The 22,324-nt window shown below is 51.4% G+C and overlaps 1 protein-coding gene across 7 annotated transcripts; it reads left to right on the top strand.

The window, feature by feature from the left end:
* The first annotated feature begins 14,449 nt into the window (after window positions 1–14,449).
* Window positions 14,450–20,358, top strand: S1PR5 (sphingosine-1-phosphate receptor 5). Of its 7 annotated transcripts, none has more exons than XM_037818631.1 (4): window positions 14,450–14,576; window positions 14,860–14,943; window positions 18,272–18,943; window positions 19,829–20,358. In XM_037818631.1, the coding sequence occupies exons 3-4, from the start codon at window positions 18,290–18,292 to the stop codon at window positions 19,928–19,930; spliced, it is 756 nt and encodes a 251-aa protein (XP_037674559.1). In that variant the 5' UTR covers window positions 14,450–14,576; window positions 14,860–14,943; window positions 18,272–18,289; the 3' UTR covers window positions 19,931–20,358. The 7 variants fall into 7 exon arrangements, with proteins under 7 accessions (XP_037674559.1, XP_037674558.1, XP_037674560.1 ...); XM_037818630.1 differs by having other exon boundaries at window positions 14,484–14,571; XM_037818632.1 differs by lacking the exons at window positions 14,450–14,576; window positions 14,860–14,943 and adding an exon at window positions 16,837–16,964.
* The last annotated feature ends 1,966 nt before the right edge of the window (window positions 20,359–22,324 follow it).

Genomic DNA, 22,324 nt, shown 5'->3' with positions numbered 1-22,324 from the left:
CAGGACAAGGCACGGAAGTCAGAGGGCAACCCAGGGGGCCCTACAAAGACCCCACAAATCCCAGCCCCTGACCTCCCTCACTTTCCCTCTCCACACCCCGTTTCCTGCCTCAGGGCCTTTGCGCTTTCGGATCTCACTGCTGGAACCACTCTTTTACCCGGAAAGCCACATGCCTCCCCTCACTCTTTCAGGTCTTTATTCAAATGTTACCCCCCTCAGGGAGTCTTCCCCAGTGGCCCTCAAAATTCCACCCTACCCCACCCCTGGGCTTGTTGCCCCTTCCCTGCTATATATATTTTTTCCCAGAGCAGTGACACGACCTGATCTTTTACACACTATTTTTTTATTTATTACCCAGGTCCCCACTGTCTTCAGGGTGGGGAGATCTCTGCCATCCTGGTCACATGCTGTGACTCAGCACATAGCCTGGCAAACAGCAGGAGCTCGACACACATCTTGTTAAGTGGAAGGAGAACCCAGCGTTTCTGAATGTGGAGAGGCTCCGGAGGGTCCCCAGGGGAGCTCGTGGGGCAGGAGGACACCCCTAAAGGGTGGGTGGTGGGGGAACTCAGAGGCGCAAGGCTTGGGGTGGCAGGGGCCAGGGGTCAGCAAGGTGGGGCTGGATGTCTTTCCTGGCTGAAGCCGGGCAGGGGGTCCTCAGTGTCTCGCGGGTGACAGATGGGCTGTGGAGGCCACAGGTGACCCCGTTCTGTTTGATCTAATGGCTGCACACCCCCCTCCCCCATTCCCACAGCCATCCTCCTTCCTGGAGGAGTGTTTTATGAGGCAGGGCTGGGGTTCCTTCCCTTTGCTCCCCCTTTTCCCAGCTCCCCACCTGGGTCTCCATCCCCATCTCAGGGTCTGTCTCCACCTGTGTCCCTCCTGGGGTGCCCCCCACCCCCACTCTCCCCAGGCTCCCCCATCCACTCCTGCATTCGGCCCCGTGGACTTTTCCCCCCAGGCCCGTGGCCCCCAGCCTGTCTCCAAAAGTCCTCACTCCCACATCCCAGCCCCCACCCATCGGCCTTGACCTCGCTTCTCTGGGCCTCAGTTTCCTTCCCTGCAAAATGGGGTGGTGACAACCCCCACCTCCTAGGGTTTGGGGGAAGGCTGACACAAACATGCCAACTGCTTGGAACAAGGTCACACAGACGGCCACCACCACGTTAGCGCATGACGTTACTGCCATCGCCCCCACTTCTCACCTGGTCCGACACTCGATGTCAAGCCGGGCCTCCTGGCTCAGCCCCACACGACAGCTCAGAGGACCGATTTTTTTAAACACTGGGGTAACATACGGACAAAATGACACTCCCCAGTTTAACCACGTTCAAGCAAACAATTCAGTGCTGTTAATTATCTTTACACTGTTGTGCAACCATTGCCACCACCCATGATCAAAACTTTTCCATCACCCCAAACAGAAAGTCCCCATTAAGCACTAACTCCCCATTTCCCCCTCCCCTCGCAGCCTCCGATAAGCTGTATTCTGCTTTCTGTCTCTATGAGTCTGTTTATTCTAAGAATTTCATATCAGTTAGAGCATGCGACATTTGTCCTTTTGTGTCTGGCTTCTTTCACTCACCATGATGTCTTCAAGGTTCATCCATGTTGTAACATGTATCAGAATTTCATTCCTTCCAAGGACCGATTTATTTTAAAATTATTTGTATTATAGATATTTTCCACCATACCACACACACACATATATATATATAGAGAGAGAGAGAGAGAGAGAGAGAGTACAGCTCCATCCAGTAAAAATAAAATGCAAGCCGCGGATAGAATTGTCAATTTTCTAGTTGCCACGTGAAAAACAAGTAAAAAAGCAACAGGTGAAATTCATTTTAAGAATACACTTTATTTTACCCAATATAGCCAAACTACTGTCCTTTAAACAGGTAACAAATTTTTTTTTTTTAATTGCTAAGCTATTTGGCTTTTATTTTTGTACTATCTTCAAAACCCGACGTGCGTTTCACACTTCCAGCCTGTCTCGATTTGGACGGGCCTTGTTTCAAATGCTCCGTGGCCGCTGAAGAGGACAGCCCAGCTCATGTAATCACTGCCCAGTTCAAGATATGAGATATTCTGGATGTAGTTGGACCCCTGGGTCTCCTCCCGCCCCTGCTTCCCATCTCTTCTCTATCTTCCTCACCTTCTGCCTGCAATGTCCACCTCCTGAAGCAAAGTAGCTAGCAGCAGGAGCTCCCCGCCAGACCGTCCCAGTCTCCCCTGGATCCAAGGTGGGCCACGACCTCGGATCTCAACTAACACAGGTGGCCCCAGCTCAGCCTGTCACCCCACTTCCCCTTCAAGCCTCAGCTGGCCCATCACCTGCCCAGGGAGGCCCATCCACACCTCCAGCTTGTGCCTTCAGTCTTCTGCCAACCACAAATACAATAATGCCTAATGTCATCGCTTCTTAATTCCTGTGTTTCCGAAAGAACATAAGCCCCCTGGGGAAAACAAGAGCTACACATGCCCTAACTTAGTTATACTTTCCAGAATGTCTCCTGGTTACCTGCAGAGTTCTAGGCCAGCGATGAAGATGGGAGAAAACCAGCCTTCCCTGCTCTCGTGCATCTATCGTGTCAGAATGTGATACATGCACGATAAATGTTTGTTGAATGACTGAATGATTGTGGAACTTAGCCTTCCTCACAGCCCTTCTTGGCTATTTCTGAGGCTTTCCAGAGCTGGGCTTTTCCAGGGCTCTGGATCAATTTTAACACAGCCCAAGGAGTAGGTAATATTATTACCACCATTTTGCAGTTGAAGAAATGGAGACTGAGAGTGGTGAAAGGATGAATTTTCCCAGGGACATACAACCATAGAAGCTGAGGTAGTATTATCCCTAGTGATAATCTTTTTAGCTACCAGGCATTTAAAACTCAGAAAGCAACCCAATTTTTTTTTTTAAAAAGGAGGGGGGAGGCAAAAGATTTGAACAAAATCTTCGCAGAAGATGACAAACGGATGGTGAATAAGCTCACAAAAACTTACTTAGCATCATTAGCCATCAGGGAAATGCAAAAGAACATGACAAACACTTCTACAAACATTCTAGAATGGCAAACATTCTAAAAACGGAACTTACCAAGTGTTGGCAAAGATTTGGAGTAACTGGAACATTTAAAATATATTGCAGCTTATTCTGTGACGATTGCATCTCAACAAAGCTGAAAAAAATTCAGTCTGAGGCAGTAGGGCACAAACACAAAATTTCACTTGAGTAGAAAGCAGTGAAATACAGGATTTTCTCCTGGCATTGGCCTTAATTCTATTTTATTGTGGGCTTCTCAGCAATTCTGAGAATGTTTCTGTGAGTCTCCAACCAGTTCCCATGCCCATTGGTGACATAAATCATGGCTTTGAAATCCCCTCCCAGGCTGGGATAAATTATACAGTCTTAAAGAAAACACAAGCCTGCAGATAGACATGTTCTCACGATAGATCAGTCTCCTTGTCAAAGGTCCCTGCTTTCTTGGGGCCAACTCCTCTCGTCTCGCACACATCCGTTACGCTGTTTTTTTGGGTGAGAGGATGATTTAGGGATGAGCCCTGCTCACTGATTTCTTTTTGGCCTCCTTCGTTCAACAAAAATATATGTGCCTGACACTGTGCAAGGTGTGAGACTGACTGCAGACCCCTTGCTTTGTCTTGGAGTCTTGGAGGCAGAATGGGGGAGTTAGAACTTACCCACAAGTTAAATACCGGTCATGTGGGAAACTCGGAGCTTACAATAGGGGGAAGGAGTGTAGTTTGGGGGCCATGGGCTGAGGGGACTTCCTTTAGCAAGCCGCGTGTAAGTTGAGGTCTGTATTAGTCAGCACAGGTCAAGTTTTGCTGCAGTAACAAACAACCCTCCAAAGTTCAGTGGTTTAACACAACCAAAGTTTATTTCTTCCCCAGGATTCTCATCCTACATGGGTTGGCAGGGGCTATGCAGGGGCCCAGCTGATTTAGACTAATTTAAAATTGATTAAATGTAAGGTGTTTCAGATGCTTCTGCTTAGAAGTGATGTATGTCATCTCCATTCATGTTTCGAGGGCCAGAATTTGTCAAGAGAGCTACCTAACTGCCAAGGGTTGTTTTCCATTCAGTGTATATTGATCTACACTAGAAGTGTCTAACATGGAATGTAAAGGATGTAGGAATTAACCAGGAAAAGAGAAGAAGTACATCTAAAGATGCTGGAAACAGACAAGGGATCCATGGGTTCAGAATCTCATAGAGAGCCTGGACCCGGCATCGTGGGATTGAGAAAATCTTCTTGATCAAAAAGGAGAAGCAAAAAGAAACAAAATAAACTTTCTGTGGCCAAGAGATTTTAAATGGAGTCGAGAGGTCACTCTGGAGGGCACTCTTATGTACTATAGAGATATCCCTTTTTAGTTTTTAGTGTATTGGAATAGCTAGAAGGAAATACCTGAAGCTGTCAAACTGCAACCCAGTAGCCTCGATTCTTGAAGATGATTGTATAACTGTGTAGCTTACATGGTGAGACTCTGTGATTGTGAAAGCTTTGTGGCTCACACTCCCTTTATCCAGTGTATGGACAGACGAATACAAAAATGGGGACAAATATTAAATGAAAAATAGGGTGGGATGGGGGGGGATGGAATGCTTTGGGTATTCTTTTTTACTTTTATTTTTATTCTTATTTTTATTGTTTAGAGTAAGGAAAATGTTCAAAAATTGTGTTGATGAATGCACAACTTTATGATGATACTGTGTACAGTTAATTGTACATTGTGGATGATTGTATGGTGTGCCAGTTTGAAAGTATTATGCCCCCCAAAACACCATTATCTTTGATGTAATCTTCTGTGGGCAGACCTATTAGTGTTGATTGGATTGTGATTCCTTGATTGAATGTTTCCATGGAGATGCACCCCACCCAACTGTAGGTGATAACTCTGATTGGATAATTTCCATGCAGGCGTGGCCCTGCCCATTCAGCTTGGGCCTTGTTTAGTTTATTAGAGCACTATATAAACTCAGACAGAAGGGAGCAAACTTGCTACAGCCAAGAGGGACACTTTGAAGAACACACAGGAGCTGAGAGAGGAACAGCAGATGAGAGACAGTTTGAAGATGGCCATTGAAAGCAGACTCTTGCTCCAGAGAAGCTAAGAGAGGACAAACTCCCCAAGAGCAACTGAGAGTAACATTTTGAAGAGGAGCTGTGGCCTAGAGAGGAACATCCTGGGAGAAAGCCATTTGGAAACCAGAACTCTGGAGCAGACACCAGCCACCTGCGTTTCCAGCTAACAGAGGTTTTCCGGACACCATTGGCCATCCTCCAGTGAAGGTACCCAGTTGTTGATGCATTACCTTGGACACTTTAGGTCCTTAAGACTGTAACTGTGTAACCAAATAACCCCCCTTTTATAAAAGTCAATCTGTTTCTGGTATTTTGCATGCTGTCAGCATTAGCAAACTAGAACAGATTTTGGTACCGGAAGTGGGGTGCTGATGCTGCTGTGTTTCCAAATACCAAACATGTTGGAATGGCTTTTTAAATGGATACGGGGAAGGTTCTGGAAGAATTGTGAGGAGCTTGATAGAAAAGGCCTAAAGTCCTTTGAAGAGACTCTTTGTGGAAATATGGACTCTAAAGATACTTCTGATGAGGCCTTGAGCAGAAGTGATGAATGTGTTGTTGCGACTGGAAGGAAGGCAATCCTTGTTTTAAAGTGGCAGAGAATTTGGCAAAATCGAGTCCTGGCGTTGGATGGAAGGCAGAATTTGAAAGCGATGACCTGGAATATTTAGCTGATGAGAACTCCAAGCAAAACATAGAAGAAGTAGCCTGGCTTTTACTTGCAGCTTATAGTAAAATGTGAGAGGACAGAGATAAGCTGAGAAATGAACTCTTGGTTTCAAAGAAACCAGAAATTGATGGCCTGAAAAACTCTGGGCTTCCAGGGGGTAAAACTCCAGAAACTACAGCACAACATGAGGATGTAACCAAACATGGAATCCAGCCACCATTTCTTTACAAGCCAAGATTGGATAAGGAGTTGAGCTGAAAGGATTTGTGGAAATTGTCTGACGGCTTTGACCCTTGTGTGCTTCATGCGAAGCCAACAGAATTTTTGCGAGCTTTTGACAGACAGAGCCGCTGCTGGTCTGGACTGGAGGAGACGGACAACGAAGAAATTGAAGGAAAAATGTCTTCAAAGACAGAGCCATGGAGGTTGAGGTCTGGAGTCAAGAGGCCTTGGGCTGGGAGAGCAAAGTGGCCCACATGCATGGAAAGGGTGAGTTTGCCCCGGAGATCGAGGGTGGGCCTTCCACCTCGATGTTCAGGAAAGCTGTTGCCACCTCAGGCCTCAAAGAGGGTGGACCACATTCCCAGGGAACTGGGGAGAGCCTGGCCACCACCCCATTGTTCTGAAGGGGTTGAGCATGTGCCCCAGAGATGGAAGGGAATCCAGGTGCCCCGATGTTTGAGGAGGGTGGGGCCGAGAAGGTGGTCTCCCCAATGTGTGGATATGTTGGAGCACTCACCCAGCATTTGGAGGGGAAAGGGCTGCCACGAGGGCCCTTGGCAAGGTTTAGACTCCCGCTCTCTTAAACCCCAAGGATGCAACATTATTCTGTAAATAACTCTCAGACTTTGAAATCTAATGGCGTTTGCCCTGTGGGTTTTAGGAATTGTTTTGGTCCCTTAAACCCTGTTTTCCTTTCAGTTTCTCCTTATGGCAGTGGGAATGTTTACCCTATGACCGACTGTCCGTCTTTTGTATATTGGAAGCAGATAACTTGTTCTGAGTTTCAGAGGTCCACAGCCAGAGGGGAATTTTGTATTACGACAGACCACTCCTGTAACTGATTTTGATGGGATCTTATCGTTACTGAAATTATTTGATGCTTTGTGATATTGTAATGGAATAAGTGTATATGTATATGAAAAGATTATGTCATTTTGGGGTCCAGGAGGTGGAATGTGCCAGTTTGAATGCATTATGTCCTCCAAAACGCCATTATCTTTGATATAATCTTATGTGGGCAGACCTATTAGTATTGATTGGATTGTGATTCCTTGTTTGAATGTTTCCATGGAAATGTGCCCCACCCAACTGTAGGTGATAACTCTGATTGGATAATTTCCATGGAGGTGTGGCCCTGCCCATTCAGCATGGGCCTTGATTAGTTCACTGGAGCACTATATAAGCTCAGACAGAAGGAGTGAGCTTGCTATAGCCAAGAGGGACACTTTGAAGAATGCCCAGGAGCTGAGAGAGGAGCTGCAGCTGAGACACAGTTTGAAGATGGCTGTTGAAAGCAGACTCTTGCTCCGGAGAAGCTAAGAGAGGACAAACTCCCCAAGAGCAACCGAGAGTAACATTTTGAAGAGGCGCTGCAGCCTAGAGAGGAGCGTCCAGGGAGAAAGCCATTTGGAAACCAGAACTCTGGAGCAGACACCAGCCACATGCCTTCCCAGCTAACAGAGTTTTCCGGACACCATTGACCATCCTCCAGTGAAGGTACCCAATTTTTGATGCCTTACCTTGGACATTTTACGGCCTTAAGACTGTAACTGTGTAACCAAATAAACCCCCTTTTATAAAAGCCAATCCATTTCTGATATTTTGCATTCTGGCAACATTAGCAAACTAGAATATATGATATGCAAAAATATCTCAATAAAACTGAATTTTTAAACAATTCTCATAGAAAAGTGCGGGACACTGATTACGTGCTTTGACTTGGCGGGCCTGGGCTGGGGGACCTGATCAGCCCCTGGGGAGGGTGGTGGGCACGGGCGACAGCGCCCTCCACAGCCCCCCGGGCCTGGGAAAGTGAGGCCGGAGGCAGGCCCCATTTCCTCACCCAAAATACCACTGTTAGGGGAGGCTTGCCGGAGGGAACCGCCTTTTCCCCACCCCCTTATCTTGCCCCTGACACTCCCCATTGCCAGAGCAACTCCCCCACCGTCAGTGCGCATGCACAGTTACCAGAACAACTCCCACCCCTTGTCTATCAACCTCCGCACCCTCTCCGAACCAATCCAAGCCTTCAACCTCTACAGCTACCCCGCCCTCTAATCGCCCAATATAAGCTTGTGCTCTCGCCTAATAAAGCTCTCTCTTAGTTTTCTTCTATGACCCTAAAAGAACCGTGTCCCGCCTGTTCCTTTCTCGCCGCCCTCCACACCTTGCACGCCTCCGCCGGGGACCGGGCCCAGTCCCCCGCCTCGCCCTCGCCTCCGGGAAAGAGCCCCCGCCGCCGGTACCCTCCGAGCAACGACGAGAGCCGAGGGTTCAGCAACCGGCCGCCCCCCCCCCAGATAAATCAACTGCGACCGCAGAAAAGGATTTTCAACCCAGAGCATTATTTCCAGTCAAAATTTTGATCGAGTGTGAGAAACAATAAAGAAAATTCAAAACCTAGAAAGTTTCAAAACTGTCACCTCCCATGCTTCCACATTCTTAGAAAGCCACTGCAGGATGCGCTCCATCAAAACAAGGAGGTAAGGCAAGAAAAAAGAAAGCAAGAGATTGAGAAAACAGGGTTCCCAACAAAGGAAAGAGATAAAGAGAATCTCAGAGTGGGTGGCAGAAGGAATTCCCCAGCAGAGAGAACCCAGGAGGAAAAAAAAACACTTATAGATTATTTGATTGATTTGATCACATGGAAAGTTGAAAGGAGAAGCATTGCCAGGTGTGAAGTGATGTTGCCCGAAATTCTAGGAAAACCAATAAGGAAAAAAAAGGCTATTAACTTAAAGTGGGAGAAATTATAAATCATACTAATTTCATTTCTAGATTGTATCCTCCAAGGGTAATGAAAGTACATTTTCACACAAGCAATAAAAAGTGTGAGTCACAAGCAATAAAAAGTGTGAGTCACAAGTTCTGTGCATGTTCCCTGTCCAGCGGATGTCTCAATGGCATCATATGGTGGCTGGGAGGCATCACAAACCCAAACTGGCCCCAAACTGAGCTCCCCAATCTGAGCTCCCAAACTTTCAGCTGCCCCATGGCCATCCCATCTTTCTTGATCTGGGGGCTCTTTATGGTTCAGTGGAAGGTGCTCAGAGCAGCCTGGGACCATCCACCCAGTCCATCACCCAGGCCACCAACTGGTTTGGGTATGACATGTGATCCCAGCCAGGCTGATGAGATTCAGTACTGGGACACCCAGTGAAACCGTGCAGTAGGTGGACGTCTCTTTCCAAGTGGCTGCTGAATGGAGATAATGGATTCACAGTGGCAGGTGGAATCCCTGCCCCCACCCCAAGAGAAGTCTGATGAGGTGAAAGCTCAGCCGAGAGACAGCAATAGATTCCTGGTAACATCGGAGCTGCTGGATGCAGCCATGCCTGAAGCTATCTCAACTCCTAGATTCCTAGATTTCCAATTATATGAGTCAGTTCATTGCCCTATTTTTGCACACCACCTTGAGTTGTGCACACACGCATGTGTGTTTTGTGTGTGTGTGTATTTTGTGGAACTTAATTATTTAGTTTTTTTTTCTGGAACTTGCCACTGAACAAATCCCAATAAATACAACCTGTATTCAGTGCCAGGCATTGTGCTAACAAGTTGTCATGAATTCTCTCATTGCACCCTATGAGAGACGGAATAATTATGATTCTCAACTGACAAGGAAACTGGGGCTCACAGAGGTGAATCCATCTACTCAAGTTTATCGGAGCCAGGATTCCAACTCACATCTTTCTGACCCCAAAGCCTGCCTGTCTTCAAGTATAAGCAGCAGTTGCCAAATTTGGAGATTCAGAGGTAGGATCTAAGGGGAGCTGGGGCTTGTGGGGTTGAGCGGGAGTCAGATACCAATGGCCTGGGTAGCTTGAACTTACTCCAGAGGGCACCAAGGAGCTATGGAGGGTTATAAACAAGTGAAGGACTTCAATGTAGGCAGTGGAATCAATAATGAAAATAATAACAAAAAGTAATATCTATCAAGACCACAGTGAGATACCACTTCACACCCACAGGATGTTGTTCCGGTTTGCTAGAGCTGTTGTTATAGAAAATACTAGAAACGGATTGGCTTTTTTTTTAAGGGGGTTTATTAGGTTACAAATTCACAGTTCTAAGGCCATAAAAGTGTCCAAACTGAGGCATCAACATGATACTTTCACTGAAGAAAGGCCACTGGTGTCCAGAACATGTCTGTCAGCTGGGAAGGCACGTGGCTGGTGTCTGCTGGTCCTTTGCTCCTGGGTTCTGGTTTCAAAACGACTTTCTCCAAATATCTTCTTGACCAAAAGGGGGATGCAAAATGAGATGAAATAGTTTCAGTGGCTGAGAGATTTCAAATGGAGTCGAGAGGTCACGCTGGTGGACATTCTTATGCACTATATAGATAACACCTCTTAGGTTTTAATGTATTGGAATAGCTAGAAGTAGATACCTGAAACTACCAAACTCCAACCCAGCAGTCTGGACTCCTGAAGACGATTATATAATAATGTAGGTTATAAGGGGTGACAGTGTGATTGTGAAGGCCTTGTGGATCACACTCCCTTTATCTAGTGTATGGATGGATGAGTAGAAAAATGGGGATAAAAACTAAATGACAAATAGGGTGGGATGGGGGCGATGGTTTGGGTGTTCTTTTTTTACTTTTATTTTTTATTCTTATTCTGATTCTTTCTGATGTAAGGAAAATGTTCAGAAATAGATTGTGGTGATGAATGCATAACTATATGAACGTGCTGTGAACAGTTGATTGTATACCGTTGATGATTGTATGGTACATGAATATATTTCAGTAAAACTGAATTTAAAAAAAAAAATGACTTTTTCCAAAATGTCTCTGGGCTCCCATCTCTCAGCTCCTGTGCATCCTTGCTTGTTCTCCCAGGGCGTTTCTCTCTAAGTGTCTGTGGGTTTGCTCTTAGCTTCTCTGGGGAAAACTCTGGGCTTCGTCTCTCAGCTTAGCATCTCCAAGCATCTGGGTCTGTGTTGGCCCCTGAGCTCTCTTGAGGACTCCAGTAAACTAATCAAGACCCACCGTGAATGGGCGGGGCTACACCTCCATGGAAATAATCTAATCAGAAGGTCTCACCCACAGTTGGGTGGGTCGCATCTCCATGGAAACAACCTAATCAAAAGATCCCACCCATAATAGTCTGCCCCCACAAGATTGCATTAAAAAAATAGTCACTCCTAGGGTACATAGCAGTTTCTAACCAGCACAGATGTCAATAACGAAAAGATAATAACAAGTGTTGGTAAGAATGTGGAGAAATTGGAACCCTTACATGCGGCTGGTGGGAGCATAAAAGGTGCAGCCAATTTGGAAAACAGTCTGGTGGTTCCTCAAGATGTTACACATGGAGTTACCACATGACCCAGCAATTCCTCTCCTAGGTATCTACACAAGAGAAGTGAAAACATACGCCACCCAAAAACATGTACACAAATGTTCATAGCAGCATCATTCAAAACAGCCAGTGCAAACATCCCAAATGTCCATCGACTGAGGAGTGGATAAACAAATGTGGTATATCCATAAAATGGAATATTAGTCAGCCATGAAAAGGAACCAAGCACTGATTCAACCTGGATGAACCTTGAAAATCCTAGGCTAAGTGAAACAAGACAGTCACAAAAGACCATGTATCATATGAATCCATTCACATGAAATATCCAGAGCAGGCAAATCCATAGAGACAGAAAGTAGACTAATGGTTCCCAGGGACTGGGGACAGGGAGGGATAGAGAGTGATTTCCACCGGTATGGGGTGCCAATTTGGGGTGATGAAAATGTTCTAAAATCGATTGTGGTGATGGTTGTGCAACTGTGAATACACTAAACACCACTGAACTGTGCACTTTAAGAGGATGAGTTCTATAGTATGCAAATCATATCAAAATAAAGCTATTTAAAAATAATAATATCTGACATTTCTTAAATAGTTAACTCTGGGCCTGGCAATGCACCAAATTCTTTATACTGACAACCTCTTCGCAGGTTTGCTTTGGGAAAGGGAACACCATATCTCCATTTTATAGGTGGGAGGACTGAGGCTCAGAGAGGTTAAGCCAGCTGCCCACCGTCACACAGCGAGGCCCCACCAGACCTGGCCCTTGCCCAACCCCCAGTTTCACCTCCCACCCGCCCTTGTTCTGTCCTTCCCCTATCCAAGCACTTGCCCGGCTGAGTTAATTCCTGTTTCTTCAATGCACACATTCTTTCCAGCCTCCAGGGCTTGGCATGTGCGGATCCCTCGGCACAACTACTCCTTCCCCTTGCCTCCTCATCTAGCCTGTGAAATGAATGTCTAAGTGTGAGGGGCTAGAGAGAGGAGGTGCTAACTCCAAGATTCCAAGCCTGGGGCCTGGAAGTGAGGGGGTTGTTGGTAAGAGGGGCACCTAAAGAGTCTGCTTGCGGGGGGTTGGGAGGTTTCAGGGCCCCGCCCCCTTGACTTCACGCAGGGCCTGGACCCCCGCCCACCCAGTGCAGATCCAGTCCCCTTCCTTGGCCAGGATTTAACCCAGGGGTAGGTAACTGGGGACACGTAAAGAAGGGTGAGGTCAGATTTTCTCCTGGTGCTTTTAATTTCTTTAGTTTTGATTACTGTAAAATATACATAACATAAAATAATTTTAACCACTGTAAGTAGACAAATCTTTGACATTATGTACATTGGCAAGATTGTGTAACTTTTACCACCACCTATTTCCAGATTATTTTCATCATCCTAAACCCAAACTCAGACTCATTTAGCAATAACTGTCCCATTCTCCACTCCCCCACCCCTGGAAACCACTATGCTGCTTTCTGGCTTTATGAGTTGGCTTATTTTGACTATTTCACATCAGAAAAAGCACACAGTATTAGTCTTTTTGTGTCTGGCTGATTTTTCACTCAACTGGATGCCTTCCGGGTTCATCCATGTAGAACCTCATTCCTTTTTTTTTTTTTTTTGTTCTCAAGGACTTTATGGGTTAGTTAGGATTAGAGTCAGATACAAAGAAGAGAAAGAGAATCTTTCCCTCAGAAAGTAGATTATTTGTCAAATAATTCACAATTTATGAAGTGTTTTCATAGCCAGTATCATATCTGGGTCAAATAATAAACTTTTACCCAATGCAATTATTTATTTCCATTTTACAAATGAATAACCTGAGGCTGAGCAAGGATATACTCCCAGCCCATAATTTCATAGAGCAGAGTCTGCACACAGAGCTTCAACTGCATTCCTTTTCAAGGCTGAATAATATTCTATTTTGTGTATGCACCACATTTTGTTGATCCATTCATCAGTTGTTGGACACTTGGCTTGCCTCCACCTTTTGAATTCTGCAAATAATGCCGCTATGAACACTGGTTATGAAAACATCTGTTCGAATCCCTGCTTTCAGTTCTCTTGGGTATTTACTGAGAAGCGGGATTGCCGGGTCATTTGGTGATTCTATGATCAACTTTCTCAGGAACCGCCAAACCGATTTCCCCAGCGGCTGCACCATTCTACATCCCCACTAGCAGCATATGAGGGTTACAATCCGTCCACACCCTAGCCAGTGCTTGTTATTTCCTGTCTTTATTTTTAATTTTTAACAATAGCCGTCCTAGTGGGTGTGAAGTGGCATCTCTCGTGGTTTTGATTTGCATTTCCCTGATGGCTACTGATGTGCATCTTTCCACGCGATTCCAGGCTTATCTTGTGTGTTCCCTGCTCCAGCTCTAGAACCAGCCATTTCTCCCAAGGGCCCTGCTTCCTCCTATTGGAGAACGGTATTTAGAAAGCAAAATCTGGGAGCTGGGTGTACTCCTTGCTATTGGGATGTCACTGTTTGTGGGGTTGTCAGACGGAGCCAAGAAATGTACGTGCAAAAGAACGCGGAAACAGACACAAATCTATATTTATTTTGTATCAACCTCTGTGTGTGCAGATATATTAAAATAAACCCGACTCCATACCGATAACCCCAGATCAGCAACACAAGCTTCATTCTCGTGTTCCCTCTTGGCTTATTTCTAACTTCCTTCTCCACCACTGAGAAACCTGGCTGCCACCAGCTACAGTAGAATGACTTATTTTTCAGAAGTTCTCCTCTGTATCCTGGTAAGAAACAAATTTACCAGCTAGAGCCCGGTGTTTCTGTGCAGTTTGGAGAGATTTTTTGAGAGGGAAAGCTCATTCAGCCTTGGCGGACGTGGACTGGAGTTGGCCCGCAGGCCTCCAGTTTGAGAACCCCAAATGGCACCGCCCACTCTGGTTTCTGGCTGTGGGAGAGTTGTCAGTTCACACTGGGGGGCCTCAGGATGGCATGGAGGGGCTCTGGGGAGAGGCGAGCGTGAGGGGGCAGAATCAGAGGCTCTGCAGCAGCTCTCTGCATTTTGGGGGGTGGATCCAGGGTTTGGGGGGGGCCGGGGAGGAGGTGTTTGGCCTTCTCAGAGGCGCACATCCGGGCTCCAGAGAGTGGGTGCAGATCGGGCGGGGCGGCCCCTGTGGTTGGGGGCTGTCTGCAGCAGAACCTGCCGGGCGGGTGCACCGGCCCAGACATGCAGCTGTCGTCGGGCAGGCGGCGGCAGGAGCAGAGCCGCAGGGGCCGGGGGCGACCTTGGCCTGGGATGAGGTCAGGTTCGTCTGGAGGAGGCGCTGGGGCTGCTGAGCCTGGGCCCCTCTTAACTCCTCCCTGGGGATTCGGGGGTGGGCTTTGTCACTGTGTTCCCAGCAGGCTCTGTCCCAATTGCTCCTTTCATTTTCAACGACAGCCCTTGGAGCAGGAACTGTCACCTCCATCTTACATATGAGGCCACTGAGGCTCGGTGGAAGACACCAGTTGCTCCTGAGTGATCGTCCAGGGCTGAGCAGGGATTTGAACCCAGGCATTTGATTCCAGACTCTTCTTCTTTATCCTTAGGTGCCTTCTGAGCAGAGGGACAGAACCTTCTTGGAGCTGAGAACTGGGATGCAACGGGGCCAGATGAATAAATAACTGAACAAGGTAATTTCAGATGGTGCCACTGCCCTGAGTATGACACAGAGGGGGCTGGGGTGGGGGGCAGAACAGGGAAGGCCTCTCCAAGGAGGTGACCAGCCCCACAGGCTGGGGGAAGGTGTTTGGGGTAGAGCAGCCCCTAAGAAACCGAAGTCTCTGTGTGTGTGCATGATTAGCAGCGAGGAGGCCCGTGGGGCAGGGGAAGAAAGGGAGAGGAAGAAGTTGGAGAAGTAAGGAGTGGGGACAGATCTGCAGGGCCTCATGGCTCCTGGTTGAGGACTTGGGCTTTCAATCGGAGTGAAATAGGGAGCCATGGGAGGCTTTGGAGCTGGGGAGGGGCGTGATCTGGGTTTCAGGAGCTGTGGCTGGGGGATGTGAAATGATGGGTAGGGGTGGAAACTGGGAGGCGTCCGGCAGTCTCCTGACATCTGCCAGGGACACTGGAGCCTGTGTCCCCAGGGGCCCAATCCGTGGGTCCCAGATTGGCAACCGCAGAAGGCAGAGCCCATGGGAGGTGAGATTGCTGCCTGGGAGGTGTGAAGTGAAGTAGCCACCTCCCCACCCTTGGTGCCGCTTCCCCTTCACAAAAGGAGGTGATTTATAGAGCGCCTGCTGTGTACCAGGGGTAGCCTTGCAAAATTCTGGGGGAGCTGCATAGCTTAACCCAGCCTCGGCAGTCTGGGGACTCCCCCAGGGCCTACATGGGGACGTGACCCAGACGATCCGTCCCACGAGGATGACCCCTGACCTGGCTCAGGGCCCCTGGGGCATCCTCACCCCACCCCACCCCCATCCACAGCTCACAGGATCTGGAGCAGCTGGGGTCACAGGGCGCTGTCCCAGGAGAGGCCACCGCAGACAGGCCCTGCCTCCCTTCCGGGCTGCAGCTGCTGGTCTCAGGGCCGGGAGTCGGGCCAAGGGAGGGAGCTCCTGGGATCTGTAGGGTGGGTGTGTGGGGCCAGCCAGGACAGGCCCACTGGAGGACAGGTGTGGGAGAGTGACACAGACAGCGACAGAGAAAGAGAGAGAGAGAGAGAGAGGGAGAAACAGAGACGGAGAGGCTGAGAGACGGGATGAGAGAGCAATGTGTAGAAGAAGTGAGGGAGACGCATTCATTCATTCACTCACTCAGGGGACACTTATTGGGCCCCGGGCTGAGTTCCCTGAAGTGCCCGGGACAGACGCAAATCTTTGCCAGGTAGGCCTGACAGCCTGCTGGGGACAGAGCCCAGAAACACAGATCACATTGCCTGGAGCTGCGACGGGGGGAGAGAGGAGGTGGGGGGAGCGAGAGGGGAGGTGAGGGGAGCGGGCGAGCCAGGGCGAGGGACTAGCCGGAGCCTCCTTATCTGGGAAGGGGAAGTTCCCACCGGCAGCGCCTTCCCCTCCCCCATCCGCCCCTGGCCGGGGGATGGGAATGGGAAATGAGGAGGGGCCTGCACCCCCCCCGGGGGGACAGCTGCGACCACCCTGCTTAGGGGATGGGGATCGTGCTAAGGCCGCCCCTGCTGAAGACCCCTCCTCACCGGCGTGGCCCGCCTCCCTGGAGGGCAGCCCAGGCTCAAAATGGGAACATGGGAAGGGGCCCGTGCCCAGGGTCCCGAGGACACCAGGGAGCCCTCTCCTGGGGCTACCCCCGCTGAAGAACTACCCCCCACACTCCCGCGTCCCCGGGTGCCCCCGCCGCGATCGAGTGTCCCTGGGAGGGCAGCCCCGGGCCGGAGCGGAGAGCCGAGGGCTCGCCGGTGCCAGTCGCCGCTGGGGCGCACTCCGGTGCCCCGGCGCGTGGCACAGGCTGGCAGCCACGGGCTGGATGCCCGGGTCCCCAGCGGAGGGGGCGCGGCTGGGGACCGCCCGGCCCCCGCCCCGCGAGCCCCGGCAGATCCCTCGGCTCCCGGCAGCGCGGCTCGCGGCTGCCCGGGGCGCACTGCCGGGGCGCGGGGGTGAGTGTGCAGCAAGGGACTCTTGGGGACTCAGGGAGCGACCTGATCCCCAGGGAGGGGTGCCCTCGCCACTCTTCCGGTTTGGTAAGGGTGCAGCGCCCCTCGCTGGGGTTCCCGGGCCTTTCCCGGGGGCCTCCAGGGAGGGAGAAGCCGGCGGCGCCCCGGCTGGGTGCTGGGCCGGGGGCGGGGACGGGAATCTCCTGGACTCTCCCGGCCGCGCCCCTGCAAGTTTCGCTACTGCATTGGGGCTGCCAGGCCGGCTGGGTCAAGGCGGGCAGCGAGGAAGCTGTGCGCCTCTGCGCGGGTGTCCCCAGGAGAGCGAGTGTAGCCTGTGTCTGCGTGGATTTGGTGCCCCCACCCCCCAGCGTGGCTTGTCTGTTTTCGCGCGTGGTTCCCAGTGTGCGACAGAATCCGTCTGGGATGCATTTCGTCCCTGCCGCGTGCCAGTGGGTCCGTTCCCTTCCCCAGGCCTCGGGGTTTTTTGTCTGTTGAGTGGGACTGGCATGAGTGTAACCGTTTCAGCGTGGCTGTATTTGCCAGAGAGCTTGAAAAGCTTGGGGTCTGCCCTGTCCCATTTGGAGCCTCAGTTTCCTCCAAATAGGAATAAGGGGAAAGTTGACAAGGAGATTAAGGTTGCACTGGAGGGTGGGGGAGTTAATATAATTTAACCACGTGTGCCGTCTGCAGTCTGTCTGTGCGATGTGTCCTGCTGCTGCCCTTAGGCTCTGCAGCTGAGTAAGATCAGCTTTCTCACGGGGGTCTGGCATGGAGGAAGGGGTTTTGGCCGGAAAGAACCCCGAGCGCAGCGAGGCCTGTAGAGTGTGGGGCTTTGAGCCTCAGGCTGGGTGACATAATGTGGGTGGAAGTTGTGAAATTGTGGCCTGTGCCATTGTGTGTGTGTGCGTGTGTGTGTGTGTGTGTCCCGTCTGTGTGTGGCTGAATTTGCGTCCCCGTGCCTCGCTGCCCCTGTCGCTCTATCCACGCGCGAATGTATTTGCGAGTTTTCCGGGTAGGGTGTCACTGTGTCTTTTCTATCCTGGTCTGTGTACGTGCGTTTCACTGCACTTGTGTGTCCTTTTCTGTGTGTGGCTGTATTTGCGTGCGTCTGTGTTTATGAGTGACTATGTCTCTGTATATCCCGGCGTGGGTGTGAAGTCATGTGGCCCTTTTCTGAGGGTCTGTGTGTCATCCTGTTGCCCTGTGATATTATCCGTGTGTGTTTGAGTCTGTCTGTCTCCATGGGTACCCCCCCTCCTTCCATCCCAAGCTCCCGCTGGGCCCCGGTGTGCGGCTGGAGTGGTGGGCAGGAGTCAGAGCCCCTTTCCCAGGGCCGCAGGGACGGTGCGCGCGGGGTGTCCGCCGGCCTGACGCTGCGTCCGGCCTCTTCACAGCCCTGGGGCGGGAGGCCCATGGAGTCCGGGCTGCTGCGGCCGGCGCCGGTGAGCGAGGTCATCGTCCTGCACTACAACTACACCGGCAAGCTCCGCGGAGCGCGCTACCAGCCCGGCGCGGGACTGCGCGCCGACGCCGCCGTGTGCCTGGCGGTGTGCGCGGTCATCGTGCTGGAGAACTTGGCGGTCCTGGTCGTGCTTGGGCGCCACCCGCGCTTCCACGCGCCCATGTTCCTGCTCCTGGGCAGCCTCACGCTGTCCGACCTCCTGGCCGGGGCCGCCTACGCCGCCAACATCCTGCTGTCGGGGCCGCTCACCCTGCGCCTGTCGCCCGCGCTCTGGTTCGTGCGCGAGGGCGGCGTCTTCGTGGCACTCTCGGCGTCCGTGCTGAGCCTGCTGGCCATCGCGCTCGAGCGTCGCCTCACCATGGCGCGCCGGCGCCCTGCGCCCGCCGCCCGTCGGGGGCGCACGCTGGCGCTGGCGGCCGCCGTCTGGGGCACGTCGCTGCTCCTCGGGCTGCTGCCCGCGCTTGGCTGGAACTGCCTCGGCCGCCTGGACGCCTGCTCCACCGTCCTGCCGCTCTACGCCAAGGCCTACGTGCTCTTCTGCGTGCTCGCCTTCGTCGGCATCCTGGCCGCCATCTGTGCGCTCTACGCGCTCATCTACTGCCAGGTCCGAGCCAACGCGCTGCGCCTGCGGGCGCGGCCCGGGGCTGGCGGGGGCGGGGGCCGGGGCGGTTCGGCCCGGGCGCGCGGGACGCCGCGCTCGCTGGCGCTGCTGCGCATGCTGAGCGCGGTGCTCCTGGTCTTTGTGTTGTGCTGGGGTCCCCTTTTCCTCTTGCTGCTGCTCGACGTAGCGTGCTCGGCGCGCGCCTGCCCAGTTCTCCTGCAGGCCGACCCCTTCCTGGGCCTGGCTATGGCCAACTCGCTTCTGAACCCCATCATCTACACGCTCACCAACCGGGACCTGCGCCACGCGCTCCTGCGTCTGGTCTGCTGCGGCCGCCGCCCCTGCGGCCGGGGTCCGGGGGGCTCCCGACCGCCTGGGAGCGAAGCAGGGGCTTCGGGCGGCCTGCGCGGGTGGCTGCCCCCGGACCTGGACGGCAGCTCCAGCCACACCGAGCACTCGTCGCGCCGACGGGAGGGGCTGGACACCAGCGGCTCCACGGGCGGCCCCGGCGCGCCCATACCAGCCGGGACCCTGGGCCCAGCATCTGTCGCGGACTGACGCCCTCCGACTCACCCTCGTTATCCACAGGAACCTGCTTTGCAGACTTTTTAAACAAAAGGATGTGTAGGAAAAGCAGCAGAGGGTGGAGACAGGGGATATATATTTATTACCCAGAACTCCATTTATTGAGTGCCTTTCATCTGCCAAGCCTTATTTTAGGCACTAGGGACAAAGCAGTGAACAAAACAGTCAAAAGTCCCTGCCCTCCTGGAGCAGATGTTCTGGTGGGGCCACAGAAGACAATGGAGTGGGAAAATGATGGAGATATCACGCGAGGCCTCTGCAGAGGTGAGCTGTGACCTGACAACTCCTTGTCCTTTCTGCCAGCTTTTGCAGCAGGTGCGAAGGACCCGGAGCTGGGACGTGCCCATGTGTTCTGCGGAAAGCGCTGCTGCTGGAGAAGAGGGAGTGAGGGCTACGGGACCATGAGTTCGGGGAGGTGAGATTGTGCAGGACCTGGTGCAAGGCCCAGGGAACTTGGACTTTTGCTCGGAATGAGGTGTGAGCCACGGAGCATTCTGGGCACGGGAGTTCGGGTGTTCACAAGGGCTTCTGGAAGACGTGGGGGGAAGCGGGCAGGGCAGGACTGGAAGAACCAGGGAAGGCACGGTGCCCCTCCCCGCCCCCACCATGCTGAGACCAAGTGGATTCTGGATAGATTTTAGAGACAGCTTATCGAATTCTTGAGGTATGGAAGCGAGGCAAAGAAAGGAGCCAAAGATGACTCTCCAGTTTAGAGGACAGAGCACCCCAAGATTTGGCTCTGAGAGACTCAGCCAAATCCTGCACAAAATTTCCTTGAGTGCAGGGTTTCAGATTCCTTCATTAAAAGAAATTAAAATATAATTTAAAAATAATAGTGATTACTGTTTATAGTGTCTGGCTAGGGACCTCCACTGGCCTGGGCTCGGGACCCGCATTTTGTTTTTCTCACCCTTACTGCAACCTGGCCAGGTAAGGTTTGGGCTCCCCTGTTTGACGGATGAGGAAACTGAGGCTCAAGCAGTGGATCACTTGGCCGGGATTCTAGCACAGGCTGTCAGCCTCCCTGGTCTCCGGAGACCTAGCTGGAGGGAGGGATCTGGCAAGGCCAGGCTGACACTCCCCACCCCCTTCCAGGGGTCTGCATTCCAGGGGCCCCATCAGGCCCCATTTGTGCCCATAAAAGGCTCCAGGCGCGCTGGTCCCGGCCCCCGCCCCGTCGCCTGGCGCATTCCTGACCCCTGAGCCGCGGGACACGCGGGAGGAGTCGGACTCAGACTGCGGCGCGCCACCTGCCGGGAGACCGCGGAACTGCAGGCCGCCGCGAAGCCAGGGAGAAGGGGGTGTTTTCAGGGTCGCTGACCCCAGCTGGAGGGGAGGGCCGAGTCTCCGCGGGCCGTGCTCTGGCCTCCCTGCAAGTCACACGCGTGGAAAATCAACCTATTTCCCGGAACACAAACACACTGGGGTTGCACGGTTCCAGGATGCTCCCAGGACAACCCGATTCTCTGCTTGGCCTGTCTCCTCCAACCTCCCAAGGGAACCCCGAAGTCTCCTCGCTCACCCCACCCCATTGGTCGCTCGTTTGATGGTGTGGAGGATTTATTCACTTAGTCACATTTTTCACAATTCCAAAAGCACCAAATAACCTTCCCCCTTCTGCATTCACTGTCCAGATTCCCGGGAATCTCCCGGAGCTATTTGGTGGATAAATGAGCCAAAATGTAAACACCATCTCTCTTTTCACACGATTTAGCATCGCCCTGCATCTTGCTCTGTTTGTCTTGGAAAGTGTTGCAATCCCCGCCTTTTGTTCTGACCTGTCATTTAAAAAAAAAATTTTTTTTTAAATTGAGGTGCACATTCGAACAGTAAATGTCTTGCACCTTTTAACTGGCTGCATACTATTTCACAGCAGGCACGTGCCACTGTTTATTAACCCAGGCCCCTACCTGGGGGGCATCGAGGGTTGGGACCAGTCCCTTGCCATTAAACACAGAGCTGCCATCAGCTGCCTGGGCGAGTGTGTCTTGGATAAACCCCTCATGTCCCACCGCGGAGTCACAGGACGTGTGCATTTGATTTGGGGGGATAAGGCGAGGTTGTCTTTGGGGCGCAAGCCCAAGAGGCTGCAGGTTTCCCCACGGCCTCGGCCACTCCGCGTAATCCTCGGCCCTGCGCCCCCTCTTGGAGAGGTCCGGAAGTGCAGCTCCACGAACCCGCCGTGGGAGGCCCCCCACCCCAGCCCCCCGTGCGGGTTTAATCTCAAACCCCGAGCGGGAAGGTTAGATGCTCCAAACACACCCCGGGGGCTCGCGGGATCCTTTCTTAGACCCGCATCTCTTCAGCCCAGCGTTCCCCAAACTTCACTCACTTCTGTTAAATTTCATTTAGATGGAGTACCTGAAAAAGAAACTTAATAACACTTGTTTAAAAGTTTTGGATGCTCTTTTTATTTTTATTTTTATTTTTTATTTTTTTTTGAGTAATATAAATGGTCAAAGTTTGTGGTGATGAAAGCACAGCTATATGACGATACTGTGAACAACTGATTGTACACTTTGATTGTATATGATTATATCTCAATAAAATTGCATTGAAAAGGTGAACTTTAAGGCATAAATGGCATACATGGTGTGCTGAGCGTGTATATATTATGTCCCCTAGAAAAAGCCATATACTTTAATGCAGTCTTGTGGGGGCAGACATATTAGTGTTGATCAGACTGGAATTCTTTGACTGAGTGTTTCCATGGAGATGTGATTCAGTCAACTGTGAGTGAAACATTTGATTGGATAATTTCCATGGAGATGTTACCCTGCCCTTTCAGCATGGGTGTAA

Source organism: Choloepus didactylus, chromosome 25 (assembly GCF_015220235.1).
Source record: "Choloepus didactylus isolate mChoDid1 chromosome 25, mChoDid1.pri, whole genome shotgun sequence".
Taxonomy (NCBI): Eukaryota; Metazoa; Chordata; class Mammalia; order Pilosa; family Megalonychidae; genus Choloepus; species Choloepus didactylus.
This window is presented reverse-complemented; position numbering and strand designations above follow the sequence as displayed.